The sequence below is a fragment of the Montipora capricornis genome, chromosome 7, assembly GCF_036669925.1.
Source record: "Montipora capricornis isolate CH-2021 chromosome 7, ASM3666992v2, whole genome shotgun sequence".
Taxonomy (NCBI): domain Eukaryota; kingdom Metazoa; phylum Cnidaria; class Anthozoa; order Scleractinia; family Acroporidae; genus Montipora; species Montipora capricornis.
In genome coordinates this window covers 44170290-44184643 of record NC_090889.1, presented here as the reverse complement: position 1 = coordinate 44184643, position 14354 = coordinate 44170290, and the positions used below count along the sequence as shown (strand labels likewise).

Here is a 14354-nt window from a genome sequence, read left to right as displayed (position 1 = left end):
TGTCCATACTCAGGATCTTGCGAGTTATGAATTTAGATGTAGATGTCTTACTAATCTTCTACATGTGAAACAAGATCATGCCGTACATCTTAATTAATTCCTCCATTCGTGCATAGCCACAATTCCTTGCGCCTTTGACCACAATCCCTTGCGTTTCGAAGAAAAATGTGTTATCCTCCTGATTAGAGAGCTGCCTCATTCGTTTGCATCAGGTTCACTCACTTCGACATCAATAAATACATTTCTTTCATGATTAGATCTGTTGACATTAAGGCACTGTAGTCCGCATTATATATTAGCTTCTACAGCCTGTAGTATTTTCCTTTATAGATGGAATAAGAAGAAATTAAGAGAATTACACAATATTTACGTATTACATAGGAGTATCCCTTACCCAGTCTGACTCTCTCTATAATTGGCATCTACTGCATGCATTACAACATATCATAGCTCCCAATTAAAGAGGCCCTGTTAGGGATAAATTCCGACAAGCGACATGGCCTTGAACCGGCGACATAATAGCCACGAACTGGCGACGACCGACAGAATATTACAACGAATTAGCGAAAGCGACACAAATGTCAAGACTGACCGACAGCGAATTTCAGAATTGTGAATGTTCTGCGGACTGCGGAACATTTGCGCGTACACAATTCGTCGTAATTACTTAATAATGATCATTGTTAACAATAATGGCCAATTATGGCTAATAAGGCGAACATCTCATTTTACTGCTGTTTTGATTGTTCATTTCATGTGATTGACGTATTCAGTGCATCACTCCCTTTGAAGACTTTTCCGCTTTGCGTATCATGTTCTCCCTGCATGACCCACGTGCGCACTCCATCAGTCTGTCAGAGAGATACTTTTTTCTCTATTGATCGCGTTCATCTCCGTGTTCCAAATCGTAAGCGAGTTATTGAAATACATCACTATTAGAGTCATAAGCGAGTCGTCGGAGTGCCGAACTCGTGCACGGTCAGAGTCACGTGACGTGTCTATTCAACATCAGAGACCGCGCTATTGTTTAACCCTTTGAAGTTTGCCGAGTTTCATAACCAGTCCCCTCTACTAACTATGATTTTTCACAGACCTTTTGTAAACGCATGCCTTGCGGATAATGAATGGTCGATAAAGTCCTTCCTCCTGGGTTGTTATAGTTACAGAAAAGCACAGTCTGACAACTAAATCAGAGTTGAACTAGGAAGAAACATTAGACTCTTGCACTACCAGAATCGTAGAAACGCTATTATAGCTTGATTGCTTTGCCAGATTAGGCCTTTATTCACTTGTATAGTTTCTTAGATGGAATTTCATTGACTTCAACAACTATTCCAAGTAGTCTGAATAGGTATTAAACATTAAAAAAAGTCTCAAAACCCTGGGCTTAAAAGTACTAAAGATAGAGGCCGTATGTGCCGTTGGCGTCGTTCCAGCGAATGGGGATTGTCAGAGGGGCAACGAGCTAAAATTTATTACTGAAATTCCGACAGGCGACACAAGAATGTTCCGAAATTGCGACATAGCTAGCTGTGAAATTCAGATGGAGGACATGGGCACCCCCCCTAACACGGCCTCATTAAAAAAAATAACGAGTTTATTCTTTTATCAAACGAAAGAGGTGAGCACGTCGCTAGATATCCTTTTATATTAACTAACAGGTATTAAAGGAATAAACGTCATTAAAGGTGCAGCAAGGCCTATATTAGAATTGCAATATTAAATGATGAATTACCATGTTGTAAGAAAATTATCCTTCTAACTCCATTTTAACTGTAATTCTCGCGTGATAACAATGGAACTTAAAATTTATTATCACAGTTCCAAGAAAAGTTAATGAACTGTCATAATGTATTATTTGTTGTGAAAAAAAAAAAATTGCCTTCCTCGTGCAGTTTATTTCGAGACCAAAGATTGCCATGACAACTAATTTATTCAATTTTCGCTGAGGAGGGCTGGGTTCGACAAGACACTTCCATAAATTATCTTTGTGTCTTTGTGTTTCGTCTCGTTCTTCTCTGTAGAATCGTTGAACCGTTTGGCGAAAGTAACTTCTGCTTAGCGATTCTCGGGTGTATCATTTTAAAACCATGAAAAGCTGTCGCTGGGCTCTTGTTTCAGTTCTCTTTATTCTGTTTGTTGGACCTTCGTTGTCTCTAATCAAGTGTACTGAGGTGTGCGAGGAATATTGTCTGTAGAATGCAAGATTTATAATTCCTCCTCTGCATGCTTACGTTTTTCGCCTCGGTATTCTCAAAAGTCATGTTTCTACTATGCTGTGTATTAACCATTTTTTATTGCATTGCTCAAGGACCAACAAACTTACGAATTCACTGAGTGCGATTCTGCTGAGAGCAGATGGCGCGTGGCTGTACCGAAGGATCCGGACGTTTGTGAAACGAGGGAAGCCCCAGTTCGCCAAAAAGACTGCAGTAAGTGCTATGTATTTATTGTAAAAGGAAAATTGCCTTTTTTTTTCTGAGGAAAGTGAATAAATTGTTATCGAGCCTTCTTTTTCCATGGGGTGGTGAACCATCTTTGTACAAGTTTCGAAGGCTTGCCGGTCCGATTGAACCGAATAATATTAAACTTCATTTGCATTTGCAATTATACCTACGCAACTTTAAAACGAAGTCTTGTTGCCTTGCCTCGAGTCTCTTTCATTTCAGAGCTGATTACGAGTAAGTCCCTCAATTTAACTTTTAAATCTGTAATGAAGCTAAAATTTAGCATTTGTAGTTTCTTGTATATGAAGTGTGGACTGTTGGAAGTGCCTTTATTTCGCTTGTTATGCAGATCGGATAGACTTTTGGCGGAAAATAAATGCACTGGTAACTTGTGTCTACAAATCACTTTCCTACATATCATATTCGCGATCAATATTTGAAGTGACCTTATCTTTCCTATTAAAGCAAGAAATACTTAATTTTCTGATTTATCTTTGAGAGTTAATTCGACTTGCGTACAGTCAATAGGTATTGCAAAATTTGTGCGTTGTCCAGCTGGCTGAATATTCCTGTCAAAGTAACTCCGTTTATGTAAATTGTGTAATTGAGTAGCAGTGCATACATCTGATTCTTGTCATCGACTCTATCTTGCCCTACTTGCGATGTAAAGTAACTTAATTGTTACATTCTCGTCTGTCTTTAAATTATAGTAAAAAATTAATGTGAATAATTTGTTGTTCAATGAGGTCATATTGGACCAGGCTTTTGAGATCTCAATTTGTCTTCTGGGATCTTATAAATAAAAGTAGGATAGGTTTTGGTCATAAGACCTTAAGCTTGACGCTTAAAGTGGCCGTCATGGATGTGCAAAATCGTCTGGCATTAGACAGAATAAAATCTTTGGAAGCAAATGGTTTAAATCTCTGGCCCCGTTGTTTGAAGGATGGATAGCACTATCCACTGGATAACTCAATTGGTTTTGTTGGTGCTTATCAGCTGGATAGTGATTTATCCGGTGGATAGCGTTTATCCACCTTTTGAACAACTGAGGCCTGAAGTTTGTTTCACAGTAATATGCTGTTAACCTGCAAGTTTACATATAGCAAGCTGCCTTCTCGTAATGATATCCAAAAAATAAAAATCAAGACACGTTTGTCTAAATATGGACAACGTTTACAAAAGTAACACAAAAAATGCACACCAGTGGCTCAGTTGGTTGAGCATCAGGTCGTGGGTTTGAACCCCGGCCGGATCCAAACTCGGGATCTTAAAGTAACTGAGAAAGGGTTGCCTTTGTAATTTCCTCTGCAATTGCTTAGACTCTCAAGTCTTGACTATAAACCTCAGGCCTCATCTCACATAATTTTGTGGGATGATATTCAACATGAGTGGTTGACTTGGAAATAATCTTCTGATTGGATTACTGTTTGATGAGACCACATAAATAACTACTGACAGTAGTCAAATGAACAAGGCTGTGTTCTAAGAAAAATATCAGGGAGCCCTTCTGGCTTCCAAGCATTTCAGCTGGGGTCCCCAGCTCTCAAAGTTGGTTTCCCAAATTAATTATCAATTATCTGAAATCAAAAATGCAGCAAGATCTTCATCCACCTGGGGGGTTGGTATTATGTACTAATAGCATAAGTATAAGTATTTCATTGTTAGTAAGTAGTATTATTACTGTATTGTTAGTATTGTATTAGTTTAGTACTAGGTAGCACTGTATGTATGTATATACAGTGTATGTATGTTGATAAGTATTGTAAATATTGTTTTAATTAAATAAAATATTATCTGATTTCCTCGGGGAAAAAAAAAGAAAGATCTTCATCCACCTCTCTCTCAACAAAAATAATTGTTGCGACTGCTCTGGTGATTGTCCAACTTGCTAGTGCAAGAAAACCCTGCAACCTGTCATATTTTTCACGCCATACTTGAGAAAGATGAGAAAAGTGGCAATGCTGCCGATGTTTTTCAGGTTTAAAAATAAAAAAGTAAAGTCGTGGCAGGTTTATGTAATTTTGATAAAGACGTTTGGGTCTACAGGTAAACCTTTTTACTGGTTAGGTAGGTTGAAAACAAATTTTCAAAACGTGAATCACTGCCGCTGGATTTCCATGGAGTTTGCTTTGAAAACTACAGTGAAACAATGAATTGTGACCTTGCCCCAAAAGCTATCATATTTTAAACAAGTCATCTTGATCTGGATGAAAATCATCGCTACACATTAAATTTGCTTAAACTGCGATTCCTGGTTCATATAACAATAAATTGCACTGCTTTGCCGGCTGTGCTTTACTTCGTCAGAGCAGAAGTAACAACTTCGTTTAAAAACTATAACCAATAAATGCCAAACTCCAAGTACCAAATTTAATGCTATTTTTTGAGAAGGAATCAAAATCTGTGCGGCCGCGAGCAGTCAATTGCAAAGTCATGGATCATGTTATGAGGGCAATCATGTGGAACTGCCTTTGAACCGATTGTTTCGTTAAAAAAAAAAAAAAACATTTTCTGAGAGCTTTCATAAAGTGTAACCATCAGCAAATTAAAATTTTTAGCCTGCTTATCTGCTCAAAATACGATAAGCCAGAGTGCCCGACCAGGTGACCAGGTAATTTTTCTCACTCGCCTGAACCTTGGGCGACTGGGCGCCGTGCTGTTAAAGCACTGCAGCCTTGAATGAAGAAATCCAAGTGCTAAAGCCGAAATTTGACTTGATTTACTTTCATTGTTCATTTCAGTTTACAGTGTCACCAATTAGCGCTCCAGTGCTAGAACGACTAGACACTTAAATAAAGTTCCTTTTCTTTCCTTTACCTGTCCAAGATAAGCTGTTCCAGTTAATTTTGAGTAAATTATATAGCTGGAACTTGGCTCTAAATCTTTCACCCGTGTATAAGTCGAGGGCGATTTTTGGAGCTTCTTTGAGGCCATAAAAGGTCGACTTAAACACGGGTAAATATGGTATAATAATAGTATAATATGATGCTCTGTTTGTGGACATTGTTATTGCCATTGATTGTTTTGTTAATTCTTTTTCTCAGCCTACAGTTGTGAGCTGGGGCACTATGTCGATGTTACAAGTAAAACACTTGAATGTAAGGCATGCCCAAAAGGAACCTACAGTGTTGGCGGTGGTGTCCGTTTCAGCAGCTGGGATAAGCTCCCAACTGGTTTTGAGAGTCATGTCACTGGTGCTCATTATCAAGGATATCAATATGACAGTGAATATTACAAAGCAGAAGAAAGCAGCAACTGCTCAAAGTAAGTATTTTACTGTCTTCATGAGAGAGGATCTCTAATGAAGCCCATTGAAGCTGCTTCCTTTAAAGGGCTACTTTGCTAAAAAAATCACTTCCTTTTTCTCGTTTCTATTTTGAAAGTGTGATTGCTCAACGGGCAAAATTTTGATTTTTGATTTTTTTCCGAAGGCTGTTTACTTTGAGTGGAAGTTGTGGATTTCTTGGTCCACCATTACTCACCTTCCATACTGACCAGTTGGACCTTGGAGGGTTGGATCTAGGGAAAAGTGACGTCATTTACTCACTAGCTTAAAATTTCATTTCATTACATATGCAAAACATGTGTTTAAAAGTCTGAATAACCCGAAACTCTGGTGCTACATATTTATTCAGCCATGTACAAACTCGTTGCATTCTTAAACTGTCGAGTCTTTGATATGATAATTTTCTCCTCTATCCAGCTCTCTCAAGATTTTAAAGTTAGTAATGGCCAACCATTAAATAGGAAAGTTCCAGTTATAATAATATAAACAGGTGTCTTTTTGAAATCAAGACTTAAAACTTGGGTCACTTACTGTTTAGTAAACATAGTTTTGAAATCCAAAAAAAAATAGGAATTGATTTTTAGAAGCACTAAATTTTTGCAGTAGGGTAACCATTGATCCGTAACACGGCTACAGGTTTTTGGCATTTCTTAGACAAGCAACCTTGATTCTCGCAAGTAAAATGTAGATAGCACGTTTCACATGAGAGACCAGTTCCAAAAATCCCCTGTCTGTGAAAGGTTGTTGAAGCTGTCCATTATGGAAATCTTTCCCATGCTGGTCTGCTCAGATGTGGCCTTGCGCATGATCTTGGTTACCACTGGCGTAACATTTTGAGTGACATCAGAAAACTCTCAATTATGGCGCTTATAATAAGGTTAGGGTCATAAAACTTTGGGGAAATATTGTATAACAGTGCTGGAAATAACAGTTGGTCATCGGACATTGTCCGACAAAATTTTGAAAATGTCCGGCCAATTTCACATTATGATCGGACACGATGACCGAACATGTCACCAGCACATCTTGAGTCTTCTTTAAGGTGTTGTCAGTCAATAAATTATGTCCGGTCCAATTTGTCAAATGTCCGACCAAAAGGAAGATTTGAAAGGACATACATTGTTCCAAATAAGATTTTAAGGCAGGGTCCCAATAGGGAATTCCAACGGGTCAATTCCCACTGATCCCACCAGATTATTATAAATTTGCCATTAATTTTTCGGGTCATGCAGCTGATCTTGTCGGGTTTTTGACCCGAGACCCCTCACCTATCTGGAACACTGACATATGTCCTGTGAATAAAGAAAAATTATTTCCAGCACTGGTATAATGTCTGCAATCTGTTAAAGAGGGTTGTTTATTGAAGAGTCCCCGAGATCCCAGTCAGAAGAAAGCCAGGTTTAAAATTTCCGTCGGTTTTGTGAAAAAGGCTGTCCGCTTAATTGCCTTAATTTCTGCATTGCTCTCTCAGTCAAAATTGCTATCTCATTTTCCCTCAGACACCATGTCTCACTCCCATATATAACATCACCACTCTTACACAACTCCGATAAACCATTCCTTTTTGAGTTCAGCAACTCTTCACATTCCCTGAACTTCACCTAGCCAATTCTTGCTCTTGCTGTCACAGCTGCCTCACAGCCACCACTTGCATTCACCCTATCCCCCAAATAACAGAAACCTCTCATCGTTTCCACCTCTTCACACAACTTCTCTACCGGTTTCACTTATCCATCAGCTTGCTTCTTGCACCTTCCACACACAAAATCTCTCCGGAACCACGAGGTCACCCTCTTTACTTTCATGCATCTTCCATGGATCCATTTCCCACATTTCACACACAACACTGAATTTGCCATTACTCGCTTCCCACAAATACCACATGGATGTACCTTACTCACAGACACTTCACCTTCTGCCCCACTCACTACCACTTTTGTCTTCCCGAGGTTCGCCTTCAGCCCCTTGTGCTCAAATTCCTCCCTCCATTTCCAGAACTTCTCCCTCAGCCCCTCCATCGTCTCACTCATGAAAACCAAGTCATCTGCATACAACATGTCACTCATCAAACCATTTGTCACACTCTCTGTAACCGCGTCGACCACAATCACAAAAACCAACGGCGACAACACGGATCCCTTGTGCCCCTGGTGCACTCCTCGGACAACTCTGACTCTTTGTACCTTCATACAAACTCATCACTGCTCTCACCATTGACTCTGGTATACCGCTCTTCCTCATTTCCCACTCCAATACCATTCGTGGGACCCTGTCAAATGCCTTCTCCAGGTCAACGAAGCACACATACAACTTCTTTTCCTTGTCTAAGTACTCCTCTTGTAACCTCCTCAAAATGAAAAAGGGATGTCTAGAAAATGCTGATGTAGAAACCCAGACCTGCAGACCAAGAAAACGCACCAAATTCTGACCAATTCAGTTCAGTGACAAATAATTTAATGACTTTTTGCCTCTGTGATTTATATGGATGAGCCTCAAAACCTGTGTTGAAAACATGTCGCTATATCGCAAGAAAACGGTATAAACCTAACCAAGCATGCAGCTTGGTTAGACTGCTTACCTAAGACTGCTAAGTGTTGTCCAGTTCACTAACTATTAAACAAAGTTCCTGGAATTTACTAAGTTTTTATGCACAGCAGATGGCATGTGATGACTCGTGTGATGTGTATGTTGGTAAAGAGTTAACATGAATGACTGAGTTCTTCCTTAATTATTTAGTAAGTGTTTTGAGTGCTTCCTTTAGGTTGGCCCTTTCTTAATCGGGTATTTCCAAATTTGCTGTTAAAGTAAGGAAATTAATTTTACTCATGATACAATTCTGCCTGGTGCAATAGTACTTTTTTGTATACTTTGCTAAAGGAAGTTTGTTTCCTTGTGTAGGTCCGCTAACTTGCCTTATATAACTGACTTTTTTTTTGGCATAAACGTAACTTTGCTAAACACTGTTTAAGTTACGAAATAATATTACTGACACTAAATGGTTATTTGCTAGCTCTTCTTATTGTAGATCTGTGTTTTCCAGGTCTGCATTTTCTAGACACCCAGAAAAAGGTTTGATTGAATATTTTTTCGTCTAAGCCTGACCTTATTTTATATGGAGACTTGAAATTCAAACTTGTGCGATTGTCTTCGTTTTATAATCACCATTTTGGTGTGAAGTATGGGCGGCCATCGCTGCCAAAAATACAAGAAATTGAAATGGAACAGAGAAAACAGACTGAAATGGTTTAGTGATGGTTTGCCAAATGAAATAAGTGGTTTTGAAATGAGGCTGTCGAAAAACAAAAGGTTAAGTGTTCTTTTGTGAAGCGGTTTAGTCAAAATTGAAATGATTTAGATTGTTTTGAAATGGTTCAGATAATGATGTTAAAACAGAACAGACTAATTCAAATTGGTTTATTCAACTGAGAATCCATCCGTGGACAAAATATGAAATTATCAGGGGAGGAGCAGGCGTGGCTCAGTTGGTTAGTGCGCGGCTTTCCGAGCAAGAGGTCCCTGGTTAGAGGGTCCCTGGGGAAGGGCAGTGTGGTAAAGGGCGCACCGTCGATTTCATTGATACCAGTTTCGTAACTGAAGGAACTACCGACATTAAATAAAGTGCCTTTACTTTACTTTACTAGGTCTGACAATGAATGATCATGTGCCCTGTAGCAGAATGGTTTACTCAAAGAAGGCACAATTCAGCTAATTGGCAAATGACTTAACTCATCGGCAAATGGCTTAATCAAGTGTAAAATGGTTTAAGAGACTGGCAATTGATTCAGTGCAAAGTCAAAGTCAAATGGACAAGACAAGACTGCAATGGTTTTGTTAGGGACAGTTCAACTAGTTGAAGGACGACTTACTGTAACTAACCGGCAAATGGTTTAATGGCCGGGCAAGTGATTCAGTGCAATGTGAAATGGACAAGAGAAGACTGAAATGGTTTTGTTAAAAACGAATGGTTCAACTAATTGACGGACGACTTAACTCATTGGCAAATTGTTTAATCAAGTGTCAAATGGTTTAATGGCCGGGCAAGTGATTCAGTGCAATGTGAAATGGACAAGAGAAGACTGAAATGGTTTAGTCGATGGGGGGTCTGACATAAATATCTGTCGACAGCCCGACAAAACTTGGCACGAACCTGACAAGGTTTTTGTTCTCCGTGTAAAATTGTTTTCTTCCTCGAGAGCAGGGCTAAATGTAACTGATTAATGATGTCCACAGCATGAAGATAAACGAGATAAGGTCTTGTGTCCCAGTTCAGAGTTGTCTTCTCGATAGCTTTACTCTGTTTTTTTATGTGAAATGGAAACTGTGTCGAAGTGGGGTTTCGTAAAGAGCGTACTGTTTCACGTACAAAAATGGAGTAAAGCTATAGAGAAGACAACTCTGAACTGGGGCATAGGACCTTATCTTGTTTATCTTCATGCTTTGGACATCATTAATCAGTTACATTTAGCCCTACTCTCGAAAAACAAAAAGAATACTTCATCCAAAAAGAAGGAAGAAAACAATTTGACCCGGAGAACAAAAAGCCTGCCAGGTTCGTGCCAAGTGTTATCAAGCTGACGACAGATATTTACGTCAGCCCTCCCCGTGGACTAAATCATTTCAGTCTTGACTTGTCCATTTGACCGTGCAGTGAATCACTTGCCTGACTATTAAACCATTTGACACTTGATTAAACCATATGCCAGTGAGTTAAGTCGTCCGTTGATTAGTTGAACTGTTCATTCTTTAACTAAACCATTTCAGTCTTGTCTTGTCCATTTGACATTGCACTGAATCACTTGTCAGGCCATTAAACCATTTGCCGGTGAGTTAAGTTGTTTGTCAACTGGTTGAACCGTTCCTTCTTTAACTAAATGATTGCAGTCTTGTCTTGTCCATTTGACTTGGCACTGAATTTCGATTGCCTGTCCCTTAAACCATTTGGCACTCGATTAAACCATTTGCCTTCTATTGATTAAACTATTCTGCTACGGGGTTCAAGATCATTTGTTGTCAGACCTGATCATTTCACATTTGTGACCTTTCACGCGAATAGGGGGCTTATGGATTTCATAGTGAACCGTGAAATAAATTTCACGATCACAGCCCGTGAATTTAATATTGATGTTAACTAAACACTAAGCAACCAAAGTCGATCTTAAGCCTTGATTTCAAAAAGACACCTGTTTATCTTAACTGTAATTTTCCTATTGAATGGGCTGCCACTAGTAAGTTTTAAGATCTTGAGAGAGCTGGATCAGGGAGAAAATGATGTCAAAGGCTCACTAGCTACAATCTTCGACAAAAACCTTGAAACACTTTGAACATTCTCGCACCATATTCGTCCCCCTCCCTTTTTCAATGTTGTTGCAGCCAGTCAAACAGTAAAATGTCATCTCAACACTGTCCAGGAGAAGGGGGTGTTTCAAGGATTTTTGGCGAGGATTGTTGTTTAAGAATGCAATGCGTGTGTATGCCACATAATTAATATGCAGAACAGGAGTTTTGGGTGTTTCAGACTTTTAAACTCATGGTTTTTACTTATAATAAACTGCTTGGATCCAACCCTCTGAGGTCCAATGGGTCAGTTTTGAACATGACTAATAGTGGACCATGAAATCCTAAATTTACACTTAAAGTAAACAGGCTTTGGATAAAAGTCAAAGCTCAATATTTTGCCAGTCAGGTGTTAATCAAGCACACTTTGAAAATCTGAAGGAAAAAAGGGAGTGATTATTTTGATCATAGGGGCACTTTTAGGAGATGCCTCTGTAAGTCATGACTATTGTATGCCGAGCCCAGGTCAGGGGATTAATCCTCTGCCTGGATTTTACATGTAAGTTTTGCATGAGCACAAGTACATGCTTAATCATAAAGATATGCCCTTCTTCCTTTCCTTTTACACGTTACATTAAAGTTATTATTCTGGGCCCCGTTGTTCAAAAGCCAATCAACGCTAATCCCGGATTAAAAGTTAATCAAGGAGATTATTTCTCTACTCCCAAATGCTGTTTGATGCTGATATTCTGCAAAACTTTATGTTAGGAGAAGTCAATCTTGGAAAACAAAAATAAGCAAAAGAAGCTTTTACCAAAAAGTTGAAAATATGAAACAAAAGTTTACTCTAATCCTGGATTAAGTTAACCAGCTTTCGAACAACCGGGGCCCGGCTAATAAAAAGAAAGTTAAAGTTTAATAATGCTGTGAAATTAAATTGACTTTAAAAGAGTGTGGTTAAACATTGATAGTTGTTATTTTGGCAATAATTATTGGAGCAAGGATGGCACAGTCGGTTAGTGCATGGCCTTGGTGCTGTAGGTCCTGAGTTCGATTCCCAGATCTTGCATCCTTGTTTTGACTTCTTTCCTTTCCGTGTAGCTAAGTAGCTTTAAATACCCGTAAAACGGAGCACTGTTGGAGAGAATGCAGTAAAATGAGTGCACCGTCGACCTCAGGTTTGTCAGTTTAATTACTGTTATGAGTCATCGACGTTAAATATGGTTACTTTACTTTTTTACTTTTAATAGGGTTGGTTGGCTGCCAAGCGGTGACAGTATATCATCACCAGGGGATGAGTGTACTTCAGAGTTGTCATACGCTGTAACAGTAAGTTGGCTGATACAATATTTGACCAAAGAAGTTGAGAACAATCTGAACTTTAGTCTGTTTAGACAATATATTTTGTAGCTATAATAAACAACTTCGTTGCTCTTTGGAGGTTGGGTGCCAGAGACATCCTGGAGCTTCCACTATTAGCAGCCAACTCCAAGATGGAGACTGCTTCGATGGCTGGCAGGCACCCGTCACACTGATACACAGTGGAAAGCAGAGGGTGGGGAGGGAGGGAGGGAACAAAAACCGCTAAACTCTCCACACACAATGATCCTACTTCCCGCCACACTGATAAATAGGCGTTACAGCCCAAAGCACGAGGAATTCCACACATGCGCAAGTATACTAAAACCACTGACCAATTGGCTGCGGTCGCTCCTAGTTGTTTACTTGGTTAAACTTCGTTTAACCTCATTAAAAGCTTAAAAAAAAACCCTCCCGAAGCAATACTGTTTATGGAGAAGCGCAAATAACCAAGATACATGTATGGTGTATCAAACAACAGTGTTTGGTGAGGAAGTGAGGTTCATTCATGTGCATGTAACTAGAACGTTTGCAGTATTTCATCGAAAGAAATTTGTTTAGATAAGGAGAAATGTGTGGTCCAGAAAATATAATTATCCATACCCCACCAGACAGAAATTTACTTAGACCCATTAAAAGTTATTAGGCTGAGTCATTTTTTCAAGAGCCCAGAATTAATTAAAAGTGAATAATTAAAAGTGAGGATGAATCACCTAGTGATAAGTTAGGCGCCCGTTTGGGCTACTCGTTCAGAAATTTGGTCGCCGGCGCTCGCAAATAAGGAGCCCCAGGCGACCGGGCGACCGTTAGGCAGCAGCCTTGTGAAGTGATGTACTGTTTTTCGATCAACTGATGCAACACAGATTGAAGAAGCATAGCTAGGAACCACACCTTTTCCGCAGTCATGTCTTTAAGGTTTCGCGCACACAACGCTTTTGGAAAAAAGAAAACCTGATTTAGAGGAAAAAGTAATCATACATGTAAATGATATAGTTGAACTTATTTATGTCTTCAAAAATGATCTACCATATCAGTAAGTAGCAATTTTTGTACTGAGTTTGAAATTAACCCCTTGGAATTGTATTGTATCGTCCAACCCCCCTTCCCCTCTAGAATTTCCTCAGCCTCTGACCCCCAATCCCCACCCCCTTGGAATTTCCAATTTCCTCCGTGGTGGGGCATGGATATTAATTTTTTTGGAATCACACAATAAAGAGAACCTTTCCGGCAAAAAAAAATCATCCTGTTAGATAAAATTTCAGCCTCCATTGAATGAAAAGCATTCGATGTCCTCGTATCCTTGTGTGTCGTTTGATTGTGCAAGTTGATTTCCAATACACATTTCGTGTGATACCTTGATCGGATTCTAACACTTCCCACTTTCGATTATATCGCGCCTCAAATAAGACCTTGATGCAACAATTACATGTAACAACGCGTATTGACACAGTTGTTGTCTTATCGGTTGTGGAAGATCGCTCTTGCCTACAATTTATGGACATTGCAATTGCAATAAATAAGTTGTAGGAACTTGTTGGTAGAAGTGAAATCTCCTACCTGTAGCTTCTTAGGCACCCATTTTGCACTTAGCCAAAGCATTGTTACACTTACTATAATAATAATTATTATATGTGTAATAATTTAAAATTATTATTGCTCAAACTTAATCATCAAGTATTAATGTTTTACATTATTACTGTAACATTGTCATAAATTTGTTTTCTAACAGCTTCAGAAAGATGGGTTTGTGTCCTTTACCTACTACTTCACTGACGAGTTATACACAGTGTTCCGTGTCTTTGTAAGTAAATAATTATGTTAATTAGAAAAAATACAAAAATCTTTCTTTCTAACTACAGTATTTTCTGATAAAACGATTGCTTAAGTAACAATAATTGCTTAGAAACTCTATGCTCACTGATATACATTTTTTGCTCATCACTCTTCATGCCATTTTGTATACAAATGTGTATTCTATGAGTGATAGC

The 14354-nt window shown here is 38.9% G+C and overlaps 1 protein-coding gene across 2 annotated transcripts in view; it reads left to right on the top strand.

Annotated features, from left to right (window-relative positions):
• The first annotated feature begins 1968 nt into the window (after nucleotides 1-1968).
• The window catches only part of LOC138057260 (endosome/lysosome-associated apoptosis and autophagy regulator family member 2-like), a 62357-nt gene continuing 49971 nt past the window's right edge, over nucleotides 1969-14354 (top strand). The window contains exons 1-5 of one of the 2 annotated variants that reach the window (XM_068903303.1): nucleotides 1969-2174; nucleotides 2312-2432; nucleotides 5492-5711; nucleotides 12258-12336; nucleotides 14096-14167. In XM_068903303.1, the coding sequence (XP_068759404.1) occupies nucleotides 2091-2174; nucleotides 2312-2432; nucleotides 5492-5711; nucleotides 12258-12336; nucleotides 14096-14167 (576 nt within the window). In that variant the 5' untranslated portion in view covers nucleotides 1969-2090. The remainder of the gene's footprint in view (nucleotides 2175-2311; nucleotides 2433-5491; nucleotides 5712-12257; nucleotides 12337-14095; nucleotides 14168-14354) is intronic. The other variant, XM_068903302.1, reaches the window with a different exon arrangement.